Here is a 27,532-nt window from a genome sequence, read left to right on the forward strand (position 1 = left end):
ACTGTAAGGTCTACTACACCTGTTGTATTCAGCATTTCACTGTGAGGTCTACTACACCTGTTGTATTCAGCATTTCACTGTGAGGTCTACTACACCTGTTGTATTCAGCATTTCACTGTGAGGTCTACTACACCTGTTGTATTCAGCATTTCACTGTGAGGTCTACTACACCTGTTGTATTCAGCATTTCACTGTGAGGTCTACTACACCTGTTGTATTCAGCATTTCACTGTGAGGTCTACTACACCTGTTGTATTCAGCATTTCACTGTAAGGTCTACTACACCTGTTGTCTTCAGCATTTCACTCTAACGTCTACTACACCTGTTGAGTCACACACACTACCAGTCAAAGGTTTGGACACACCTACTAATTGAAGGGTTTTTCTTTATTTTTACTAGTTTCTACATTGTAGAATAATAGTGAAGACATTAAAACTATGAAATAACACATACGGAATCATGTGGTAACCAAAATAGTGTTAACAAATCATAATATATATGAGATTGTTCAAAGTAGCCACCCTTTGCCTTGACAGCTTGCACACTCTTGGCGTTCTCTCAACCAGCTTCCCCTGGAATGCTTTTCCAACAGTCTTGAAGGAGTTCCCACTGTCATGACGTTGGCCTGAGCGGGGGAGGTTTATGACCCCCATAAATACCTTTCCTCTTTTCCCTCTCTCTACTCTACCGATGTGACTATTGAAAACCCCTTTGTTAACATTGAGAGAGAGAGAGAGAGTCTGGTGACATCAAAAGATGGAACTGAACCATATTTCGGTAATCCAACCAGTTGAAAATATGCGTTGGTACTAAATGAATCTGATGTCAGATCAGTTGGCGTCTGGGACATTATTACTGATGACAGGACGACATAAACTGCATGTCGGAAAGTCTACACATTCTAGTTATCAGATTCACATGGAATTGTTGTGCAATTTAAATGTTTAAATATGAAACTATTTGTGAAAAGATTAAATGTAATTTAGCTTCTTAGTGAGAGAACGGTTTGTCAGAGTAAAACTATGCTCAACTCAGTGGCCCCGCCCATGTGAACAGACATTGGTTATAAACTATGAAACACGCCCTTCTCTCCCCTCCTATATAAAGCCCTTGACGAAAATGTAACTTTCTGTTCCGAGGACGTTATGGCGACGGTCCTACGTTAAAAGGGCTCAGATAACAAGCTGTTCCAAGGACGTGTGGACTTGAGGTCCCCACGTTGAAAGGACAAAGACACCTACAGAACTAAGCCAACCTAAAAAAATTTGCATCGAATTTCAATGTGAAGTTGACGACCTACACCCCCGAAGGATGAATTTTGACTATACCAGCCACAATATAGCACGAGCTTAAAAGTATGGCAACTTGGGATGAACTTTGAACTCGCTTAGCTTCTCCCTTTGTTCTTCAGTCTTCCCGCTCTTTCACTCAAACCCAACCCCCTTTCCTTTGTGTAACCAGCCGTCATGTCGGCTCCGTCCACCAGGGACGTTTTCTTTACGACATAATTAGTAATCAATGTATGATCCATTCTGTGTGATTATTTAGTAAATAAATAAATAAACCAAACGTATTGCTGATTCAACTTGTTAGCCAGGGTTCGTGAAGATAACCAAGAATTTACAACTTTCAGATGAGACTAAATATTGACTGCTATTAATGTAAAAGATTACCAGGTCTTTAAGATAACAGCTCTATAAACATTCTTTCGTGGTGCCCCGAATATGTAGTTAATTATCTACCTGATTAGCTTAATCAGGTAATATTAATTACAGAGAAATGATTTTATAGAATATCATGTCATATCAATCCGGCCAAAGACATGACACCACATATGCTGAGCACTTGTTGGCTGCTTTTCCTTCACCTCGGTCCAACTCATCCCAAACCATCTCAATTGGGTTGAGGTCAGGTGATTGTGGAGGCCAGGTCATCTGATGCAGCACTCCATCACTCTCCTTCTTGGTCAAAAGCCCTTACACAGCCTGGAAGTGTGTTGGGTCATTAAAACAAATGATAGTGGGACTAAGCGCAAACCAGATGGGATAGCATATCGCTGCAGAATGCGGTGGTAGCCATGCTGGTTAAGTGTCCCTTGAATTCTAAATAAATTACACAGTGTCACCAGAAAAGCTTCATCACACCTCCTCCTCCATGCTTCACAGTGGGAACCACACATGCGGAGATTATCCGTTCACCTACTCTGCATCTCACAAAGACACGGTGGTTGGAACCAGAAATCTCGAAATAGACTCAGACCAAAGAACAGATTTCCACAGGTCTAATGTCCAATGCTTGTGTTTCTTGGCCCAAACAAGTCTCTTCTTATGTGTCTTTAGTAGTGGTTTCTTTGCAGCAGTTCGACCATGAAGGCCTGATTCACGCAGTCTCCTCTGGACAGTTGATGTTGAGATGTGTCTGTTACTTGAACTCTGTGAAGCATTTATTTGGGCTGCAATCTGAGGCTGGTAACTCTAATGAACTTATCCTCTGCAGCAGAGGTAACTCGGGGTCTTCCTTTCCTGTGGCGGTCCTCATGAGAGCCAGTTTCATCATTGTGTTGGACGGTTTTTGCGACTGCACTTGAAGAAACGTTCAATGTTCTTGAAATGTTCCGTATTGACTGACCTTCATGTCTTAAAGTAATGGACTGTTGTTCCTGTTTGTTTATTTGAGCTGTTCTTGTCATAATATGGACTTGGTATTTTACCAAATAGGGCTATCTTCTGTATACCACCCCTTCCTTGTCACAACACAACTGATTGGCTCAAACGCATTAAGAAGGAAAGAAATTCCACAAATTGACTTTGAACACGGCACACCTGTTAATTGAAATGCATTCCAGGTGACTACCTCATGAAGCTGGTTGAGAGAATACCAAGTGTGTGCAAAGCTGTCAAAGCAAAGGGTGGCTACTTTGAAGAATCTCAAATATAAAATATATTTTGATTTGTTTAACACTTTTTTGCGTACCATACAATTCCATGTGTGTTATTTCATACTTTGAAAAATAGTAAAAATAAAGAAAAATCCTTGAATGAGAAAGGGGTCCAAACTTTTGACTGGTCCAATAAATAAATAAATAAATATAAATAAATAAATATAAATAAATAAATATGTGTGTGTGTGTGTGTGTGTGATACTGTAAGATTGTATTGATGTTGATTGTTTTCTGCCAAGGGACTACAGATGAAAATGATCTAGCTAAATCTGGGGCAATGGCATGTTGGACACCGATAGATAGCTGTAGTAATGTAATACATGGTCCCTGATAGATAGCTGTAGTAATGTAGTACATGGTCCCTGATAGATAGCTGTAGTAATGTAATACATGGTCCCTGATAGATAGCTGTAGTAATGTAATACATGGTCCCTGATAGATAGCTGTAGTAATGTAATACATGGTCCCTGATAGATAGCTGTAGTAATGTAATACATGGTCCCTGATAGATAGCTGTAGTAATGTAATGACATGGTCCCTGATAGATAGCTGTAGTAATGTAATACATGGTCCCTGATAGATAGCTGTAGTAATGTAATACATGGTCACTGATAGATAGCTGTAGTAATGTTGACATGGTCACTGATAGATAGCTGTAGTAATGTAATACATGGTCCCTGATAGATAGCTGTAGTAATGTAATACATGGTCCCTGATAGATAGCTGTAGTAAAGCTATATACGGTCCCTGATAGATACCTGTAGTAATGTTGGACATGGTACTAATAGCTGTAGTAATGTTGGACATGGTACTAATAGATGCAGTAATGTTGGACATGGTACTAATAGCTGTAGTAATGTTGGACATGGTACTAATAGATGCAGTAATGTTGGACATGGTACTAATAGATGCAGTAATGTTGGACATGGTACTAATAGATGCAGTAATGTTGGACATGGTACTAATAGCTGTAGTAATGTTGGACATGGTACTAATAGATGCAGTAATGTTGGACATGGTACTAATAGCTGTAGTAATGTTGGACATGGTACTAATAGCTGTAGTAATGTTGGACATGGTACTAATAGCTGTAGTAATGTTGGACATGGTACTAATAGATGCAGTAATGTTGGACATGGTACTAATAGATGCAGTAATGTTGGACATGGTACTAATAGATGCAGTAATGTTGGACATGGTACTAATAGATGTAGTAGGGTTAGGGTTAATGGTACTAATAGATGTAGTAGGGTTAGGGTTAATAGTACTAATAGATGCAGTAGGGTTAATGGTACTAATAGATGCAGTAGGGTTATTGGTACTAATAGATGCAGTAGGGTTAATGGTACTAATATATGTAGTAGGGTTAATGATACTAATAGATGCAGTAGGGTTAATGGTACTAATAGATGCAGTAGGGTTAGGGTTAATGGTACTAACAGATGCAGTAGGGTTAGGGTTAATGGTACTAACAGATGCAGTAGGGTTAGGGTTAATGGTACTAACAGATGCAGTAGGGTTAGGGTTAATGGTACTAATATATGTAGTAGGGTTAGGGTTAATGGTACTAATAGATGTAGTAGGGTTAGGGTTAATAGTACTAATAGATGCAGTAGGGTTAATGGTACTAATAGATGTAGTAGGGTTAGGGTTAATAGTACTAATATATGTAGTAGGGTTAATGGTACTAATAGATGTAGTAGGGTTAATGGTACTAATAGATGCAGTAGGGTTAGGGTTAATGGTACTAATAGATGTAGTAGGGTTAATGGTACTAATAGATGCAGTAGGGTTAATGGTACTAATAGATGCAGTAGGGTTAATGGTACTAATAGATGTAGTAGGGTTAATGGTACTAATAGATGTAGTAGGGTTAATGGTACTAATAGATGCAGTAGGGTTAATGGTACTAATAGATGTAGTAGGGTTAATGGTACTAATAGATGCAGTAGGGTTAATGGTACTAATAGATGCAGTAGGGTTAGGGTTAATGGTACTAATAGATGTAGTAGGGTTAGGGTTAATGGTACTAATAGATGCAGTAGGGTTAATGGTACTAATAGATGCAGTAGGGTTAATGGTACTAATAGATGCAGTAGGGTTAATGGTACTAATAGATGCAGTAGGGTTAATGGTACTAATAGATGCAGTAGGGTTAATGGTACTAATAGATGCAGTAGGGTTAATGGTACTAATAGATGCAGTAGGGTTAATGGTACTAATAGATGCAGTAGGGTTAATGGTACTAATAGATGCAGTAGGGTTAATGGTACTAATAGATGTAGTAGGGTTAGGGTTAATAGTCCTAATAGATGCAGTAGGGTTAATGGTACTAATAGATGCAGTAGGGTTAGGGTTAATGGTACTAATAGATGTAGTAGGGTTAATGGTACTAATAGATGCAGTAGGGTTAATGGTACTAATAGATGCAGTAGGGTTAATGGTACTAATAGATGCAGTAGGGTTAATGGTACTAATAGATGCAGTAGGGTTAATGGTACTAATAGATGCAGTAGGGTTAATGGTACTAATAGATGCAGTAGGGTTAATGGTACTAATAGATGCAGTAGGGTTTGATGGTACTAATAGATGCAGTAGGGTTAATGGTACTAATAGATGCAGTAGGGTTAATGGTACTAATAGATGCAGTAGGGTTAATGGTACTAATAGATGCAGTAGGGTTAATGGTACTAATAGATGCAGTAGGGTTAATGGTACTAATAGATGTAGTAGGGTTAATGGTACTAATAGATGTAGTAGGGTTAGGGTTAATAGTCCTAATAGATGCAGTAGGGTTAATGGTACTAATAGATGCAGTAGGGTTAGGGTTAATGGTACTAATAGATGTAGTAGGGTTAATGGTACTAATAGATGCAGTAGGGTTAATGGTACTAAAAGATGCAGTAGGGTTAATGGTACTAATAGATGCAGTAGGGTTAATGGTACTAATAGATGCAGTAGGGTTAATGGTACTAATAGATGCAGTAGGGTTAATGGTACTAATAGATGCAGTAGGGTTTGATGGTACTAATAGATGCAGTAGGGTTAATGGTACTAATAGATGCAGTAGGGTTAATGGTACTAATAGATGCAGTAGGGTTAATGGTACTAATAGATGTAGTAGGGTTAATGGTACTAATAGATGTAGTAGGGTTAATGGTACTAATAGATGCAGTAGGGTTAATGGTACTAATAGATGCAATAGGGTTAATGGTACTAATAGATGCAGTAGGGTTAATGGTACTAATAGATGCAGTAGGGTTAATGGTACTAATAGATGCAGTAGGGTTAATGGTACTAATAGATGCAGTAGGGTTAATGGTACTAATAGATGCAGTAGGGTTAGGGTTAATGGTACTAATAGATGCAGTAGGGTTAGGGTTAATGGTACTAATAGATGCAGTAGTGTTAGGGTTAATGGTACTAATAGATGCAGTAGGGTTAGGGTTAATGGTACTAATAGATGCAGTAGCGTTAGGGTTAATGGTACTAAGATGCAGTAGGGTTGGGTTAATGGTACTAATAGATGTAGTAGGGTTAGGGTTAATGGTACTAATAGATGCAGTAGGGTTAATGGTACTAATAGATGCAGTAGGGTTAATGGTACTAATAGATGCAGTAGGGTTAATGGTACTAATAGATGCAGTAGGGTTAATGGTACTAATAGATGCAGTAGGGTTAATGGTACTAATAGATGTAGTAGGGTTAATGGTACTAATAGATGCAGTAGGGTTAATGGTACTAATAGATGCAGTAGGGTTAATGGGACAAATAGATGCAGTAGGGTTAGGGTTAATGGGACTAATAGATGTAGTAGGGTTAGGGTTAATGGTACTAATAGATGTAGTAGGGTTAGGGTTAATAGTACTAATATGTAGTAGGGTTAATGGTACTAATAGATGCAGTAGGGTTAGGGTTAATGGTACTAATAGATGCAGTAGGGATAGGGTTAATAGTACTAATAGATGTGTTAGTGTTAATAGTACTAATAGATGTGTTAGGGTTAATGGTACTAATAGATGCAGTAGGGTTAGGGTTAATGGTACTAATAGATGCAGTAGGGTTAGGGTTAATGGTACTAATAGATGCAGTAGGGTTAGGGTTAATGGTACTAATAGATGCAGTAGGGTTAGGGTTAATGGTACTAACAGATGCAGTAGGGTTAGGGTTAATGGTACTAATATATGTAGTAGGGTTAGGGTTAATGGTACTAATAGATGCAGTAGGGTTTATGGTACTAATAGATGTAGTAGGGTTAGGGTTAATAGTACTAATAGATGCAGTAGGGTTAATGGTACTAATAGATGTAGCAGGGTTAGGGTTAATAGTACTAATATATGTAGTAGGGTTAATGGTACTAATAGATGTAGTAGGGTTAATGGTACTAATAGATGCAGTAGGGTTAGGGTTAATGGTACTAATAGATGTAGTAGGGTTAATGGTACTAATAGATGCAGTAGGGTTAGGGTTAATAGTACTAATAGATGTGTTAGGGTTAATGGTACTAATAGATGCAGTAGGGTTAATGGTACTAATAGATGCAGTAGGGTTAATGGTACTAATAGATGTAGTAGGGTTAGGGTTAATGGTACTAATAGATGTAGTAGGGTTAATGGTACTAATAGATGCAGTAGGGTTAGGGTTAATGCTACTAATAGATGCAGTAGTGTTAGGGTTAATGGTACTAATAGATGCAGTAGTGTTAGGGTTAATGGTACTAATAGATGCAGTAGGGTTAGGGTTAATGGTACTAATAGATGCAGTATGGTTAATGGTACTAATAGATGTAGTAGGGTTAGGGTTAATGGTACTAAGATGCAGTAGGGTTAGGGTTAATGGTACTAAGATGCAGTAGGGTTAGGGTTAATGGTACTAATAGATGTAGTAGGGTTAGGGTTAATGGTACTAATAGATGTAGTAGGGTTAGGGTTAATGGTACTAATAGATGTAGTAGGGTTAATGGTACTAATAGATGCAGTAGGGTTAATGGTACTAATAGATGCAGTAGGGTTAATGGTACTAATAGATGCAGTAGGGTTAATGGTACTAATAGATGCAGTAGGGTTAATGGTACTAATAGATGCAGTAGGGTTAGGGTTAATGGTACTAATAGATGCAGTAGGGTTAGGGTTAATGGTACTAATATATGCAGTAGGGTTAGGGTTAATGGTACTAACAGATGCAGTAGGGTTAGGGTTAATGGTACTAATATATGTAGTAGGGTTAGGGTTAATGGTACTAATAGATGTAGTAGGGTTAGGGTTAATAGTACTAATAGATGCAGTAGGGTTAATGGTACTAATAGATGTAGTAGGGTTAGGGTTAATAGTACTAATATATGTAGTAGGGTTAATGGTACTAATAGATGCAGTAGGGTTAGGGTTAATGGTACTAATAGATGCAGTAGGGATAGGGTTAATAGTACTAATAGATGTGTTAGTGTTAATAGTACTAATAGATGTGTTAGTGTTAATAGTACTAATAGATGTGTTAGGGTTAATGGTACTAATAGATGTAGTAGGGTTAATGGTACTAATAGATGCAGTAGGGTTAATGGTACTAATAGATGCAGTAGGGTTAATGGTACTAATAGATGTAGTAGGGTTAGGGTTAATGGTACTAATAGATGTAGTAGGGTTAATGGTACTAATAGATGCAGTAGGGTTAGGGTTAATGCTACTAATAGATGCAGTAGTGTTAGGGTTAATGGTACTAATAGATGCAGTAGTGTTAGGGTTAATGGTACTAATAGATGCAGTAGGGTTAGGGTTAATGGTACTAATAGATGCAGTAGGGTTAGGGTTAATGGTACTAATAGATGTAGTAGGGTTAGGGTTAATGGTACTAAGATGCAGTAGGGTTAGGGTTAATGGTACTAAGATGCAGTAGGGTTAATGGTACTAATAGATGCAGTAGGGTTAATGGTACTAATAGATGCAGTAGGGTTAATGGTACTAATAGATGCAGTAGGGTTAATGGTACTAATAGATGCAGTAGGGTTAATGGTACTAATAGATGCAGTAGGGTTAATGGTACTAATAGATGCAGTAGGGTTAGGGTTAATGGTACTAATAGATGCAGTAGGGTTAATGGTACTAATAGATGCAGTAGGGTTAATGGTACTAATAGATGCAGTAGGGTTAATGGTACTAATAGATGCAGTAGGGTTAATGGTACTAATAGATGCAGGAGGGTTAATGGTACTAATAGATGCAGTAGGGTTAATGGTACTAATAGATGTAGTAGGGTTAATGGTACTAATAGATGCAGTAGGGTTAATGGTACTAATAGATGCAGAGGGTTAGGGTTAATGGTACTAATAGATGCAGTAGGGTTAATGGTACTAATAGATGCAGTAGGGTTAATGGTACTAATAGATGCAGTAGGGTTAATGGTACTAATAGATGCAGTAGGGTTAATGGTACTAATAGATGCAGTAGGGTTAATGGTACTAATAGATGCAGTAGGGTTAATGGTACTAATAGATGCAGTAGGGTTAATGGTACTAATAGATGCAGTAGGGTTAATGGTACTAATAGATGCAGTAGGGTTAATGGTACTAATAGATGCAGTAGGGTTAATGGTACTAATAGATGCAGTAGGGTTAATGGTACTAATAGATGCAGTAGGGTTAATGGTACTAATAGATGTAGTAGGGTTAATGGTACTAATAGATGCAGTAGGGTTAGGGTTAATGGTACTAATAGATGCAGTAGGGTTAGGGTTAATGGTACTAATAGATGCAGTAGGGTTAGGGTTAATGGTACTAATAGATGCAGTAGGGTTAGGGTTAATGGTACTAATAGACGCAGTAGGGTTAATGGTACTAATAGATGCAGTAGGGTTAGGGTTAATGGTACTAAAGATGCAGTAGGGTTAGGGTTAATGGTACTAATAGATGCAGTAGGGTTAGGGTTAATGGTACTAATAGATGTAGTAGGGTTAGGGTTAATGGTACTAATAGATGTAGTAGGGTTAATGGTACTAATAGATGCAGTAGGGTTAATGGTACTAATAGATGCAGTAGGGTTAATGGTACTAATAGATGCAGTTGGGTTAATGGTACTAATAGATGCAGTAGGGTTAGGGTTAATGGTACTAATAGATGCAGTAGGGTTAGGGTTAATGGTACTAATAGATGCAGTAGGGTTAGGGTTAATGGTACTAACAGATGCAGTAGGGTTAGGGTTAATGGTACTAATAGATGCAGTAGGGTTAATGGTACTAATAGATGCAGTAGGGTTAATGGTACTAATAGATGCAGTAGGGTTAATGGTACTAATAGATGCAGTAGGGTTAATGGTACTAATAGATGCAGGAGGGTTAATGGTACTAATAGATGCAGTAGGGTTAATGGTACTAATAGATGTAGTAGGGTTAATGGTACTAATAGATGCAGTAGGGTTAATGGTACTAATAGATGCAGTAGGGTTAATGGTACTAATAGATGCAGTAGGGTTAATGGTACTAATAGATGCAGTAGGGTTAATGGTACTAATAGATGCAGTAGGGTTAATGGTACTAATAGATGCAGTAGGGTTAATGGTACTAATAGATGTAGTAGGGTTAATGGTACTAATAGATGCAGTAGGGTTAATGGTACTAATAGATGCAGTAGGGTTAATGGTACTAATAGATGCAGTAGGGTTAATGGTACTAATAGATGCAGTAGGGTTAATGGTACTAATAGATGCAGTAGGGTTAATGGTACTAATAGATGCAGTAGGGTTAATGGTACTAATAGATGCAGTAGGGTTAATGGTACTAATAGATGCAGTAGGGTTAATGGTACTAATAGATGTAGTAGGGTTAATGGTACTAATAGATGCAGTAGGGTTAGGGTTAATGCTACTAATAGATGCAGTAGTGTTAGGGTTAATGGTACTAATAGATGCAGTAGTGTTAGGGTTAATGGTACTAATAGATGCAGTAGGGTTAGGGTTAATGGTACTAATAGATGCAGTATGGTTAATGGTACTAATAGATGTAGTAGGGTTAGGGTTAATGGTACTAAGATGCAGTAGGGTTAGGGTTAATGGTACTAAGATGCAGTAGGGTTAGGGTTAATGGTACTAATAGATGTAGTAGGGTTAGGGTTAATGGTACTAATAGATGTAGTAGGGTTAATGGTACTAATAGATGCAGTAGGGTTAATGGTACTAATAGATGCAGTAGGGTTAATGGTACTAATAGATGCAGTTGGGTTAATGGTACTAATAGATGCAGTAGGGTTAGGGTTAATGGTACTAATAGATGCAGTAGGGTTAGGGTTAATGGTACTAATAGATGCAGTAGGGTTAGGGTTAATGGTACTAACAGATGCAGTAGGGTTAGGGTTAATGGTACTAATAGATGCAGTAGGGTTAGGGTTAATGGTACTAATATATGTAGTAGGGTTAGGGTTAATGGTACTAATAGATGTAGTAGGGTTAGGGTTAATAGTACTAATATATGTAGTAGGGTTAATGGTACTAATAGATGTAGTAGGGTTAATGGTACTAATAGATGCAGTAGGGTTAGGGTTAATGGTACTAATAGATGCAGTAGGGTTAGGGTTAATAGTACTAATAGATGTGTTAGGGTTAATAGTACTAATAGATGTGTTAGGGTTAATGGTACTAATAGATGTAGTAGGGTTAATGGTACTAATAGATGCAGTAGGGTTAATGGTACTAATAGATGTAGTAGGGTTAGGGTTAATGGTACTAATAGATGCAGTAGGGTTAGGGTTAATGGTACTAAGATGCAGTAGGGTTAGGGTTAATGGTACTAAGATGCAGTAGGGTTAGGGTTAATGGTACTAATAGATGCAGTAGGGTTAATGGTACTAATAGATGCAGTAGGGTTAATGGTACTAATAGATGCAGTAGGGTTAATGGTACTAATAGATGCAGTAGGGTTAATGGTACTAATAGATGCAGTAGGGTTAGGGTTAATGGTACTAATAGATTTAGTAGGGTTAGGGTTAATGCTACTAATAGATGCAGTAGGGTTAATGGTTCTAATAGATGCAGTAGGGTTAATGGTACTAATAGATGCAGTAGGGTTAATGGTACTAATAGATGCAGTAGGGTTAATGGTACTAATAGATGCAGTAGGGTTAATGGTACTAATAGATGCAGTAGGGTTAATGGTACTAATAGATGTAGTAGGGTTAATGGTACTAATAGATGTAGTAGGGTTAATGGTACTAATAGATGTAGTAGGGTTAATGGTACTAATAGATGCAGTAGGGTTAATGGTACTAATAGATGCAGGAGTGTTAATGGTACTAATAGATGCAGTAAAGTTAGGGTTAATGGTACTAATAGATGCAGTAGGGTAAATGGTACTAATAGATGCAGTAGGGTTAATGGTACTAATAGATGCAGTAGGGTTAATGGTACTAATAGATGCAGTAGGGTTAATGGTACTAATAGATGCAGTAGGGTTAATGGTACTAATAGATGCAGTAGGGTTAATGGTACTAATAGATGCAGTAGGGTTAATGGTACTAATAGATGCAGTAGGGATAATGGTACTAATAGATGTAGTAGGGTTAATGGTACTAATAGATGTAGTAGGGTTAGGGTTAATGGTGCTAATAGATGCAGTAGGGTTAGGGTACTAATAGATGTAGTAGGGTTAATGGTACTAATAGATGCAGTAGGGTTAGGGTTAATGGTACTAATAGACGCAGTAGGGTTAATGGTACTAATAGACGCAGTAGGGTTAATGGTACTAATAGATGTAGTAGGGTTAATGGGACTAATAGATGCAGTAGGGTTAGGGTTAATGGTACTAATAGATGTAGTAGGGTTAATGGTACTAATAGATGCAGTAGGGTTAGGGTTAATGGTACTAATAGATGCAGTAGGGTTAGGGTTAATGGTACTAATAGATGCAGTAGGGTTAATGGTACTAATAGACGCAGTAGGGTTAATGGTACTAATAGATGCAGTAGGGTTAGGGTTAATGGTACTAATAGATGTAGTAGGGTTAGGGTTAATGGTACTAATAGACGCAGTAGGGTTAGGGTTAATGGTACTAATAGACGCAGTAGGGTTAATGGTACTAATAGATGCAGTAGGGTTAGGGTTAATGGTACTAATAGATGTAGTAGGGTTAGGGTTAATGGTACTAATAGACGCAGTAGGGTTAGGGTTAATGGTACTAATAGACGCAGTAGGGTTAATGGTACTAATAGATGCAGTAGGGTTAGGGTTAATGGTACTAATAGATGTAGTAGGGTTAATGGTACTAATAGATGCAGTAGGGTTAATGGTACTAATAGATGTAGTAGGGTTAGGGTTAATGGTACTAATAGATGTAGTAGGGTTAATGGTACTAATAGATGTAGTAGGGTTAATGGTACTAATAGATGCAGTAGGGTTAGGGTTAATGGTACTAATAGATGTAGTAGGGTTAGGGTTAATGGTACTAATAGACGCAGTAGGGTTAGGGTTAATGGTACTAATAGAAGCAGTAGGGTTAATGGTACTAATAGATGCAGTAGGGTTAGGGTTAATGGTACTAATAGATGCAGTAGGGTTAATGGTACTAATAGATGCAGTAGGGTTAATGGTACTAATAGATGTAGTAGTTAGGGTTAATGGTACTAATAGATGCAGTAGGGTTAATGGTACTAATAGATGCAGTAGGGTTAATGGTACTAATAGATGCAGTAGGGTTAATGGTATTAATAGATGTAGTAGGGTTAGGGTTAATGGTGCTAATAGATGCAGTAGGGTTAGGGTTAATGGTACTAACAGATGCAGTAGGGTTAATGGTACTAATAGATGCAGTAGGGTTAGAGTTAATGGTACTAATAGATGCAGTAGGGTTAGGGTTAATGGTACTAATAGATGCAGTAGGGTTAATGGTACTAATAGATGCAGTAGGGTTAGGGTTAATGCTACTAATAGATGTAGTAGGGTTAGGGTTAATGGTACTAATAGATGCAGTAGGGGTAGGGTTAATGGTACTAATAGACGCAGTAGGGTTAAGGTTAATGGTACTAATAGACGCAGTAGGGTTAATGGTACTAATAGATGCAGTAGGGTTAGGGTTAATGGTACTAATAGATGTAGTAGGGTTAATGGTACTAATAGATGCAGTAGGGTTAATGGTACTAATAGATGTAGTAGGGTTAGGGTTAATGGTACTAATAGATGTAGTAGGGTTAATGGTACTAATAGATGTAGTAGGGTTAATGGTACTAATAGATGCAGTAGGGTTAGGGTTAATGGTACTAATAGATGTAGTAGGGTTAGGGTTAATGGTACTAATAGATGTAGTAGGGTTAGGGTTAATGGTACTAATAGACGCAGTAGGGTTAGGGTTAATGGTACTAATAGACGCAGTAGGGTTAATGGTACTAATATATGCAGTAGGGTTAGGGTTAATGGTACTAATAGATGTAGTAGGGTTAATGGTACTAATAGATGCAGTAGGGTTAATGGTACTAATAGATGTAGTAGGGTTAGGGTTAATGGTACTAATAGATGCAGTAGGGTTAATGGTACTAATAGATGCAGTAGGGTTAATGGTACTAATAGATGCAGTAGGGTTAATGGTACTAATAGATGCAGTAGGGTTAATGGTACTAATAGACGCAGTAGGGTTAATGGTACTAATAGATGTAGTAGGGTTAGGGTTAATGGTGCTAATAGATGCAGTAGGGTTAGGGTTAATGGTACTAACAGATGCAGTAGGGTTAATGGTACTAATAGATGCAGTAGGGTTAGAGTTAATGGTACTAATAGATGCAGTAGGGTTAGGGTTAATGGTACTAATAGATGCAGTAGGGTTAATGGTACTAATAGATGCAGTAGGGTTAGGGTTAATGGTACTAATAGATGTAGTAGGGTTAGGGTTAATGGTACTAATAGATGCAGGGTAGGGTTAATGGTACTAATAGATGCAGTAGGGTAAGGTTAATGGTACTAATAGACGCAGTAGGGTTAATGGTACTAATAGATGCAGTAGGGTTAGGGTTAATGGTACTAATAGACGCAGTAGGGTTAATGGTACTAATAGATGCAGTAGGGTTAATGGTACTAATAGATGTAGAGGGTTAGGGTTAATGGTACTAATAGATGTAGTAGGGTTAATGGTACTAATAGATGTAGTAGGGTTAATGGTACTAATAGATGCGGGTTAGGGTTAATGGTACTAATAGATGTAGTAGGGTTAGGGTTAATGGTACTAATAGACGCAGTAGGGTTAGGGTTAATGGTACTAATAGACGCAGTAGGGTTAATGGTACTAATATATGCAGTAGGGTTAGGGTTAATGGTACTAATAGATGTAGTAGGGTTAATGGTACTAATAGATGCAGTAGGTAGGGTTAATGGTACTAATAGATGCAGTAGGGTTAGGGTTAATGGTACTAATAGATGTAGTAGGGTTAACTAGGGTTAATGGTACTAATAGATGCAGTAGGGTTAGGGTTAATGGTACTAATAGATGTAGTAGGGTTAGGGTTAATGGTACTAATAGATGCAGTAGGGTTAGGGTTAATGGTACTAATAGACGCAGTAGGGTTAATGGTACTAATAGATGCAGTAGGGTTAGGGTTAATGGTACTAATAGATGTAGTAGGGTTAATGGTACTAATAGATGCAGTAGGGTTAATGGTACTAATAGATGTAGTAGGGTTAGGGTTAATGGTACTAATAGATGCAGTAGGGTTAGGGTTAATGGTACTAATAGATGCAGTAGGGTTAATGGTACTAATAGATGCAGTAGGGTTAATGGTACTAATAGATGCAGTAGGGTTAATGGTACTAATAGATGCAGTAGGGTTAATGGTACTAATAGATGCAGTAGGGTTAATGGTACTAATAGATGCAGTAGGGTTAATGGTACTAATAGATGCAGTAGGGTTAATGGTACTAATAGATGCAGTAGGGTTAATGGTACTAATAGATGCAGTAGGGTTAATGGTACTAATAGATGCAGTAGGGTTAATGGTACTAATAGATGCAGTAGGGTTAATGGTACTAATAGATGTAGTAGGGTTAATGGTACTAATAGATGTAGAGGGTTAGGGTTAATGGTACTAATAGATGTAGTAGGTTAGGGTTAATGGTACTAATAGATGTAGTAGGGTTAATGGTACTAATAGATGCAGTAGGGTTAATGGTACTAATAGATGCAGTAGGGTTAATGGTACTAATAGATGTAGTAGGGTTAATGGTACTAATAGATGTAGTAGGGTTAGGGTTAATGGTACTAATAGATGTAGTAGGGTTAGGGTTAATGGTACTAATAGATGTAGTAGGGTCAGGGTTAGCGTCCCACCTAGCCCATAGGGGTTAATGCTACTTACATAGCATGGTACACGGCGGTCAGCATCTGGACCATGAACTCTGGGTCCAGCACCACCCGGTTACACGGCTCTCTCCACACTTTCTGCTGCTGCTGAGGGAAACCACATACACACAACCTGGAGAGAGGAGAGACAGAGTCAGGAAACAGAGAGAGACAGAGAGAGCGAGAGAGAGAGACAGAGCGAGAGAGACAGAGACAGAGCGAGAGAGAGACAGAGCGAGAGAGAGACAGAGCGAGAGAGAGACAGAGAGAGAGAGAGACAGAGCGAGAGAGAGACAGAGCGAGAGAGACAGAGACAGAGCGAGAGAGACAGAGACAGAGCGAGAGAGAGACAGAGCGAGAGAGAGACAGAGCGAGAGAGAGACAGAGCGAGAGAGAGACAGAGCGAGAGAGAGACAGAGCGACAGAGAGAGAGACAGAGACAGTGCGACAGAGCGACAGAGACAGAGAGACAGAGCGAGAGAGACAGAGACAGAGCGAGAGAGACAGAGACAGAGCGAGAGAGACAGAGACAGAGCGAGAGAGACAGAGACAGAGCGAGAGAGAGACAGAGCAGAGAGAGAGACAGAGCGAGAGAGAGACAGAGCGAGAGAGAGACAGAGCGAGAGAGAGACAGAGACAGAGACAGTGCGACAGAGAGACAGAGAGACAGAGAGACAGAGTCCTCACCGTGAACTCATCCTGCAGACTGACTGGTAGGAGGAGAGAGGCATGTAGACCACAGCAGAGTTGTAGCACAACATGAGGAAACACAGCACCTCAAACCTGAAACAAAAACACAGAAACACTATCAGACATCAGGCACCCCGTCCTCGTCCACCCCGTCCCCCACCCCGTCCTCCTCCACCCCGTCCCCCACCCCGTCCTCCTCCACCACGTCCTCCTCCACCACGTCCTCGTCCACCCCGTCCCCCACCCCGTCCTCCTCCACCCCGTCCCCCACCCCGTCCTCCTCCACCACGTCACCCACCCCGTCCTCCTCCACCACGTCCCCCACCCCGTCCTCCTCCACCACGTCCTCCTCCACCACGTCCTCCTCCACCCCGTCCTCCACCACCACGTCCCCCACCCCGTCCTCCTCCACCACGTCCCCCACCCCGTCCTCCTCCACCAGGTCCCCCACCCCGTCCTCCTCCACCACGTCCCCCACCCCGTCCTCCTCCACCACGTCCCCCACCCCGTCCTCCTCCACCACGTCCCCCACCCCGTCCTCCTCCACCACGTCCCCCACCCCGTCCCTCCTCCACCACGTCCTCCTCCACCACGTCCTCCTCCACCACGTCCCCCCACCGCGTCCTCCTACACCCCGTCCTCCTCCACCACGTCCCCCACCCCGTCCTCCTCCACCCCGTCCCCCACCCCGTCCTCCTCCACCACGTCCCTCACCCCGTCCTCCTCCACCACGTCCCCCACTCTGTCCTCCTCCACCACGTCCCCCACCGCGTCCTCCTCCACCCCGTCCTCCTCCACCACGTCCCTCCTCCACCACGTCCCCCACCGCGTCCTCCTCCACCCCGTCATCCTCCACGTCCCCTACCCCGTCCTCCACCACGTCCCCCACTGCGTCCTCCTCCACCCCGTCCTCCTCCGCCCCGTCCCCCACCCCGTCCTCCTCCGCCCCGTCCTCCTCCGCCACGTCCCCCACCCCGTCCTCCTCCGCCCCGTCCCCCACCCCGTCCTCCTCCGCCCCGTCCCCCTCCACCACGTCCTCCTCCACCACGTCCTCCACCCCGTCCTCATCCACCCCGTCCCCCACCCCGTACTCCTCCACCACGTCCCCCACCCCGTCCTCCTCCACCCGTCCTCCTCCACCCCGTCCTCCTCCACCACGTCCCTCACCCCGTCCTCCTCCACCACGTCCCCCACTCTGTCCTCCTCCACCACGTCCCCCACCGCGTCCTCCTCCACCCCGTCCTCCACCCCGTCCTCCTCCACCACGTCCCCCACTCTGTCCTCCTCCACCACGTCCCCCACCGCGTCCTCCTCCACCCCGTCCTCCTCCACCCCGTCCTCCTCCACCACGTCCCCCACCGCGTCCTCCTCCACCCCGTCCTCCTCCACCACGTCCCCCACTCTGTCCTCCTCCACCACGTCCCCCACCGCGTCCTCCTCCACCCCGTCCCTCCACCCCGTCCTCCTCCACCACGTCCCATCACCCCGTCCTCCTCCACCACGTCCCCCACTCTGTCCTCCTCCACCACGTCCCCCACCGCGTCCTCCTCCACCCCGTCCTCCTCCACCCCGTCCTCCTCCACCACGTCCCCCCACCGCGTCCTCCTCCACCCCGTCCTCCTCCACGTCCCCCACCCCGTCCTCCACCACGTCCCCCACCCCGTCCTCCTCCACCACGTCCCCCACTGCGTCCTCCTCCGCCCCGTCCTCCTCCGCCCCGTCCCCCACCCCGTCCTCCTCCGCCCCGTCCCCCCACCGCGTCCTCCTCCGCCCCGTCCCCCACCCCGTCCTCCTCCGCCCCGTCCCCCACCCCGTCCTCCTCCGCCCCGTCCTCCTCCACCACGTCCCTCACCCCGTCCTCCTCCACCCCGTCCTCCTCCACGCCCCCACCCCGTCCCCCACCGCGTCCTCCTCCACCCCGTCCTCCACCACGTCCCTCACCCCGTCCTCCTCCACCACGTCCTCCTCCACCACGTCCTGCACCCCGTCCTCCTCCACCCCGTCCTCCTCCACCCCGTCCCCCACCCCGTCCTCCTCCACCACGTCCCCCACCCCGTCCTCCTCCACCACGTCCCCCACCCCGTCCTCCTCCACCACGTCCTCCTCCACCACCACGTCCCCCACCCCGTCCTCCTCCACCACGTCCCCCACCCCGTCCTCCTCCACCAGGTCCCCCACCCCGTCCTCCTCCACCCCGTCCTCCTCCACCACGTCCCCCGCCCCGTCCTCCTCCACCACGTCCCCCACCCCGTCCTCCTCCACCCCGTCCTCCTCCACCACGTCCTCCATCACCACGTCCTCCTCCACCCCGTCCTCCTCCACCCCGTCCCCCACCCCGTCCTCCTCCACCACGTCCCCCACCGCGTCCTCCTACACCCCGTCCTCCTCCACCACGTCCCCCACCCCGTCCTCCTCCACCCCGTCCTCCTCCACCACGTCCCCCCACCCCGTCCTCCTCCACCACGTCCCCCACTCTGTCCTCCTCCACCACGTCCCCCACCGCGTCCTCCTCCACCACGTCCTCCTCCACCACGTCCCCCACCGCGTCCTCCTCCACGTCCCCCACCCCGTCCTCCACCACGTCCCCCACCCCGTCCTCCTCCACCACGTCCCCCACTGCGTCCTCCTCCGCCCCGTCCTCCTCCGCCCCGTCCTCCTCCGCCCCGTCCCCCACCCCGTCCTCCTCCGCCCCGTCCCCCACCCCGTCCTCCTCCGCCCCGTCCCCCACCCCGTCCTCCTCCACCACGTCCTCCTCCACCACGTCCCTCACCCCGTCCTCCTCCACCACGTCCTCCTCCACCACGTCCTCCACCCCGTCCTCCTCCACGTCCCCCACCCCGTCCTCCTCCACCACGTCCCCCACCGCGTCCTCCTCCACCCCGTCCTCCACCACATCCCCCACCCCGTCCTCCTCCGCCCCGTCCCCCACCCCGTCCTCCTCCGCCACGTCCCCCACCCCGTCCTCCTCCACCCCGTCCCCCACCGCATCCTCCTCCACCCCGTCCTCCTCCACGTCCCCCACCCACCACGTCCTCCACCCCGTCCTCCTCCACGTCCCCCACCCCGTCCTCCTCCACCACCACGTCCCCCACCGCGTCCTCCTCCACCCCGTCCTCCTCCGCCCCGTCCCCCACCCCGTCCTCCTCCACCCCGTCCTCCTCCGCCCCGTCCTCCTCCGCCCCGTCCCCCACCGCGTCCTCCTCCGCCCCGTCCCCCACCCCGTCCTCCTCCGCCCCGTCCCCCACCCCGTCCTCCTCCGCCCCGTCCTCCTCCACCACGTCCTCCTCCACCACGTCCCTCACCCCGTCCTCCTCCACCACGTCCTCCTCCACCACGTCCTCCACCCCGTCCTCCTCCACGTCCCCCACCCCGTCCTCCTCCACCACGTCCCCCACCGCGTCCTCCTCCACCCCGTCCTCCACCACGTCCCCCACCCCGTCCTCCTCCGCCCCGTCCCCCACCCCGTCCTCCTCCGCCACGTCCCCCACCCCGTCCTCCTCCACCACGTCCCCCACCGCATCCTCCTCCACCCCGTCCTCCTCCACGCCCCCACCCACCACGTCCTCCACCCCGTCCTCCTCCACGTCCCCCACCCCGTCCTCCTCCACCACCACGTCCCCCACCGCGTCCTCCTCCACCCCGTCCTCCTCCGCCCCGTCCCCCACCCCGTCCTCCTCCACCCCGTCCTCCACCACGTCCCCCACCGCATCCTCCTCCACCCCGTCCTCCTCCACGTCCCCCACCCCATCCTCCTCCACCACATCCCCCACCGCGTCCTCCTCCACCCCGTCCCCCACCCCGTCCTCCTCCACCACATCCCCACCCCGTCCTCCTCCACCACATCCCCACCACGTCCCCCACCACGTCCCCCACCGCCGCCCGTCCTCCGCCCCGTCCCCCACCGCGTCCTCCTCCACCCCGTCCCCCACCCCGTCCTACTCCACCACGTCCCCCACCGCCGCCCGTCCCCCCCCCCCACACCGTCCCCGTCCTCATCCCTCTCCCCGTCCTCCACCACGTCCCCCACCCCCCGTCCTCCACCACGTCCCCCACCCCCACACCGTCCCCGTCCTCCACCACGTCCCCCACCCCCACACCGTCCCCCTCCTCCACCACGTCCCCCACCCCGTCCCCCTCCTCCACGTTCTCCGCCCCGTCCCCCACCCCCACACCGTCCCCCTCCTCCCCGTCCTCCACCACGTCCACCGTCCCCCTCCTCCCCGTCCTCCTCCACGTCCCCCTCCGCCCCGTCCCCCACCTCCTCCACGTCGCCCCCGCCCCGTCCCCCACCTCCTCCACGTCCCCCCACCGCCCCCCCACCGACACGTCCCCCTCCACCGCCACCCCGTCCCCCCACCTCCTCCACGTCCCCCCTCCGCCCCGTCCCCCACCTCCTCCACGTCCCCCCCACACCGTCCCCCACCACCGTCTCCACGTCCCCCACCGCGCCACGTCCCCCCGTCCCCCACCACCGTCTCCACATCCCCCACCGCGCCACGTCCCCCTCCACGTCCCCCCCACCGCCACCCCGTCCCGCCGCCCCGTCCCCCACCGCCACCCCTGGGGGTTAAGGGTCAGGAGTACCTGTTCTGGGCAGTGAAGGTTTCTCTCTGAGGATGCAGCCCGCTGTAGACGACCCTGATGAGGTCATGATGACTCAGAGCTCCCTCTGTCAGACCCATGGAGCCCAGACTGGAGGGCTGGAAAGAAAGCCACACACATCAACAACTAACAGCAACCAACTAACTAACTAACACTAACTAACAGCAACTAACTAACACTAACTAACAGCAACTAACTAACAGCAACTAACTAACTAACACTAACTAACAGCAACTAACTAACTAACAGCAACTAACTAACTAACAGCAACTAACTAACTAACAGCAACTAACTAACAGCAACTAACTAACTAACAGCAACTAACTAACTAACACCAACTAACTAACTAACACTAACTAACTAACACTAACTAACTAACACTAACTAACTAACAGCAACTAACTAACTAACAGCAACTAACTAACTAACAGCAACTAACTAACTAACAGCAACTAACTAACTAACAGCAACTAACTAACTAACAGCAACTAACTAACAGCAACTAACTAACAGCAACTAACTAACAGCAACTAACTAACTAACAGCAACTAACTAACAGCAACTAACTAACAGCAACTAACTAACAGCAACTAACTAACAGTAACTAACTAACAGTAACTAACTAACAGTAACTAACTAACAGTAACTAACTAACAGCAACTAACTAACAGCAACTAACCAACTAACTAACAGCAACTAACTAACAGCAACTAACTAACAGCCACTAACCAACTAACTAACAGCAACTAACTAACAGCAACTAACTAACAGCAACTAACCAACTAACTAACAGCAACTAACTAACAGCAACTAACCAACTAACTAACAGCAACTAACAGCAACTAACCAACTAACTAACAGCAACTAACTAACAGCAACTAACTAACTAACTAACAGCAACTAACTAACTAACTAACAGCAACTAACTAACAGCAACTAACTAACAGCAACTAACTAACTAACAGCAACTAACTAACTAACTAACTAACAGCAACTAACTAACAGCAACTAACTAACAGCAACTAACAGCAACTAACTAACAGCAACTAACTAACTAACAGCAACTAACTAACTAACAGCAACTAACTAACTAACAGCAACTAACTAACAGCAACTAACTAACAGCAACTAACTAACTAACAGCAACTAACTAACAGCAACTAACTAACAGTAACTAACTAACAGCAACTAACCAACTAACTAACAGCAACTAACTAACAGCAACTAACAGCAACTAACCAACTAACTAACAGCAACTAACTAACAGCAACTAACTAACAGCAACTAACTAACAGCAACTAACCAACTAACTAACAGCAACTAACTAACAGCAACTAACCAACTAACTAACAGCAACTAACTAACAGCAACTAACTAACTAACTAACAGCAACTAACTAACAGCAACTAACAGCAACTAACTAACAGCAACTAACTAACAGCAACTAACTAACAGCAACTAACTAACAGCAACTAACTAACAGCAACTAACTAACTAACAGCAACTAACTAACTAACAGCAACTAACTAACTAACTAACTAACAGCAACTAACTAACTAACAGCAACTAACTAACTAACTAACTAACAGCAACTAACTAACAGCAACTAACTAACAGCAACTAACCATTTAGCAGTGATGAATACATGAGAGCAGTCTGTACAGCAGTATTTAACTGATGAATACATGAGACCACAGCAGTATTTAACTGATGAATACATGAGACCAGTCTGATACAGCAGTATTTAACTGATGAATACATGAGACCACTACAGCTGTATTTAACTGATGAATACATGAGAGCACTACAGTCGACAGCTGTATTTAACTGATGAATACATGAGAGCACTACAGCAGTATTTAACTGATGAATACATGAGAGCACTACAGTCTGATACAGCTGTATTTAACTGATGAATACATGAGAGCACTACAGCAGTATTTAACTGATGAATACATGAGACCACTACAGTCTGATACAGCAGTATTTAGCAGAGTTGTGGACTCCAGTCACATGACTTGGATCCTTAAGGCTCGGCACTCGACTTTGAATTCAGACTGATGACTTGGTTTTGTAACGTTTTGTCACTCATTTCGTACTGATGTTCCGTTTGATACCGGAGCTCTGAGGCATGCATCCAAATCGTCTGTCCTCGGTTGCATCACTCACTACAGAGTTTCAAACTGCCCCTGGAAGTAGCGTCAGCACAAGAACTGTTCATCAGGAGCTTCATGAAATGGGTTTCCATGGCCGAGCAGCATCACACAAGCCTTAGATCACCGTGCGCAATGCCAAGCGTCGGCTGGAGTGGTGTAAAGCTCATTGGACTCTGGAGCAGTGGAAATGCGTTCTCTGGAGTGATGAATCACGCTTCACCATCTGGCAGTGCGACGGATGAATCTGGGTTTGGCGGATGCCAGGAGAACGCTACCTGCCCCAATGCATAGTGCCAACTGTAAAGTTTGGTGGAATAGGAAAAATGGTCTGGGTCTTTCTTGGTTTGGGCCCCTTAACTCTTCAGCACACAATGACATTCTAGATGATTCTGTGCATCCAACTTTGTGGCAACAGTTTTGGGAAGGCCCTTTCCTGTTTCAGCATGACAATGTCCCCGTGCACAAAGCGAGGTCCATACAGAAATGGTTTGTCGAGGTCGGTGTGGAAGAACTTGACTGGCCTGCATAGAGTCCTGACTGCGAGCCAGGCCTAATTGCCCAACATCAGTGCCCGACCTCACTAATGCTCTTGTGGCTGAATGGAAGCAAGTCCCCTACAGCAATGATCCAACATCTAGTGGAAAGCCTTCCCAGAAGAGTGGAGGCTGTTATAGCAGCAATGTTCCAACATCTAGTGGAAAGCCTTCCCAGAAGAGTGGAGGCTGTTATAGCAGCAATGTTCCAACATTTAGTGGAAAGCCTTCCCAGAAGAGAGGAGGCTGTTATAGCAGCAATGTTCCAACATCTAGTGGAAAGCCTTCCCAGAAGAGTGGAGGCTGTTATAGCAGCAATGTTCCAACATCTAGTGGAAAGCCTTCCCAGAAGAGTGGAGGCTGTTATAGCAGCAATGTTCCAACATCTAGTGGAAAGCCTTCCCAGAAGAGTGGAGGCTGTTATAGCAGCAATGTTCCAACATCTAGTGGAAAGCCTTCCCAGAAGAGAGGAGGCTGTTATAGCAGCAATGTCCCAACATCTAGTGGAAAGCCTTCCCAGAAGAGTGGAGGCTGTTATAGCAGCAATGTTCCAACATCTAGTGGAAAGCCTTCCCAGAAGAGTGGAGGCTGTTATAGCAGCAATGTTCCAACATCTAGTGGAAAGCCTTCCCAGAAGAGTGGAGGCTGTTATAGCAGCAATGTTCCAACATCTAGTGGAAAGCCTTCCCAGAAGAGTGGAGGCTGTTATAGCAGCAATGTTCCAACATCTAGTGGAAAGCCTTCCCAGAAGAGTGGAGGCTGTTATAGCAGCAATGTACCAACATCTAGTAGAAAGCCTTCCCAGAAGAGTGGAGGCTGTTATAGCAGCAATGTTCCAACATCTAGTGGAAAGCCTTCCCAGAAGAGTGGAGGCTGTTATAGCAGCAATGTTCCAACATCTAGTGGAAAGCCTTCCCAGAAGAGAGGAGGCTGTTATAGCAGCAATGTTACAACATCTAGTGGAAAGCCTTCCCAGAAGAGTGGATTTAACAGTCTCCATATATACTTCCAATCACTTTTCTACTGGTACCGGGGGACCTTCAACGAGTCTCGGTCTTAAACTGACAGATTTTGGGGGGGGATTTTGTATTATGCTAATTTAATTTCTGCAGTGGCTACATCTTGTAATAGGTATGCTCGTCATTGGCTAATGGGACTAGGGAGTTTTTTAGCATAAAAATAAACATTATAGAGCTAAGCACAGGCAACATCCAAGTGGAAAATTTGGTTCAGTCTGCTTTCCACCAGACACTGGGAGATGAATTCACCTTTCAGCAGGACAATAACCTACAACACAAGGCCAGATCTACACTGGAGAGGAATTCACCTTTCAGCAGGACAATAACCTACAACACAAGGCCAAATCTACACTGGGAGATGAATTCACCTTTCAGCAGGACAATAACCTAAAACACAATGCCACATATACACTGGAGATGAATTGACCTTTCAGCAGGACAATAACCTACAACACAAACCCAAATTATATACTGGAGTTATTCACTGCTTACCAAGACCACATGGAACGTTCCGGAGTGAACTAGTTACAGTTTTGACTGAAATCATCTTGAAAATCTACGGCAAGACTTCAACATGGGTCTAGCAATGATCAACAACAACAACCTTCACAACGCTTGAAGAATTTTATAAAGAATAAATGTGCAAATATTGTACAAATCAGGTGTGCGAAGCTCTTAGAGACTCAGTCGTAGTCGCTTGCCAAAGGTGATTCTAACATCGATTGACTCAGGGGTGTGAATACTTATCTAAATTAAATATTTACGCGTCACATTATCAAGAAATGTGCCCAAAATTCTAAAAACATGTTTTCACTTTGTTGTTATGGGGTGATGCGTGTAGATGCGTGTAGATGTGTGTAGACGCGTGTAGACGCGTGTAGATGCGTGTAGATGTGTGTAGATGTGTGTAGACGCGTGTAGACGCGTGTAGACGCGTGTAGACGCGTGTAGACGCGTGTAGACGTGTGTAGATGTGTGTAGATGTGTGTAGATGCGTGTAGATGCGTGTAAGTTGATTTAATCCATTGTGAATTCTGTCTGTAACAACATGTGGTATAAGCCAAGGGTTATGAACACTGTCTGAAGACACTGTACTTATGAAGCATTTGGAATTTGTTGTTAAAATGAATTGCAGTGACGAAGAGGCACAATAGTCCATCTACCTAGAGAGAGTTTGTGTATTTCCTGTCTACATTCCACCACAGCCCGATGGTGGCACTGAAACCGCACTCAATGAGCTGTATACCGCCATAAGCAAACAGGAAAACGCTCATCCAGAGGCGGCGCTCCTAGTGGCCGGGGACTTTAATGCAGGGAAACTCAAATCAGTTTAACCTCATTTCTATCAGCATGTTAAATGTGCAACCAGAGGGGAAAAATATTCTAGACCACCTTTACTCCACACACAGAGACGCATACAAAGCTCTCCCTCGCCCTCCATTTGGCAAATCTGACCATAATTCTATCCTCCTGATTCCTGATTACAAGCTAAACATTTTTTTTAAGTGGTCAGATGAAGCAGATGCTAAACTACAGGACTGTTTTGTTATCACAGACTGGAACATGTTCCGGGATTCCTCTGATGGCATTGAGGAGTACACCACATCAGTCACTGGCTTCATCAATAAGTGCATCGATGACAACGTCCCCACAGTGACTGTACGTACATACCCCAACCAGAAGCCATGGATTACAGGCAACATTCGCACTGAACTAAAGGCTAGAGCTGCCGCTTTCAAGTAGCGGGACTCTAACCCGGAAGCTTATAGAAAATCCTGCTATGCCGTCTGACAAACCATCAAACCATCAGAGTTTTTCCTAGCCACCGTGCTTCTTTCACAGGAAGGGCTATATAAATACATTTGATTTGATCTAACAGGCAAAGCCTCAATACAGGACTAAGATTGAATCGTACTACATCAGCTCCGACACTCGCCGGATGTGGCAGGGCTTGAAAAGTATTAGACTGCAAAGGGAAGCCCAGCCGCGAGCTGCCCAGTGACATGAGCCTACCAGACGAGCCTCGCCTCAGACAGCGCTGAAAGTCTACATCAGCTACATCCGATCTCTCTTCGAATACGCACTACCAGCCTGGATAACAGCTTCACCACAGCAGATGAATCGGCTACAGACAATACAAAACATGGCAATAAAAATGGCTTTACAGACTACCAAGATACATCGGCAATCACTACGGTAACAGCATATCTGGACTCACATCAATCAACAATAGACAGTCAATCATCGGCCAGAAGTTCATCAACAGAGCCACTCGCAACCCATCACTGAAGGAA

General features: G+C 45.2%; 1 protein-coding gene across 2 annotated transcripts in view; it reads right to left on the minus strand.

The window, feature by feature from the left end:
• The window catches only part of LOC106586949 (protein FAM126B), a 144,258-nt gene that overhangs the window by 27,123 nt on the left and 89,603 nt on the right, over nucleotides 1-27,532 (minus strand). For both annotated transcript variants that reach the window (XM_045707907.1, XM_045707906.1), the window contains 3 exons: nucleotides 21,513-21,628; nucleotides 16,926-17,021; nucleotides 16,255-16,371 (listed from right to left, as the gene is read on the minus strand). In XM_045707907.1, the coding sequence (XP_045563863.1) occupies nucleotides 16,255-16,371; nucleotides 16,926-17,021; nucleotides 21,513-21,628 (329 nt within the window). The remainder of the gene's footprint in view (nucleotides 1-16,254; nucleotides 16,372-16,925; nucleotides 17,022-21,512; nucleotides 21,629-27,532) is intronic.

The sequence above is a fragment of the Salmo salar genome, chromosome ssa25, assembly GCF_905237065.1.
Source record: "Salmo salar chromosome ssa25, Ssal_v3.1, whole genome shotgun sequence".
Classification (NCBI taxonomy): Eukaryota; Metazoa; Chordata; class Actinopteri; order Salmoniformes; family Salmonidae; genus Salmo; species Salmo salar.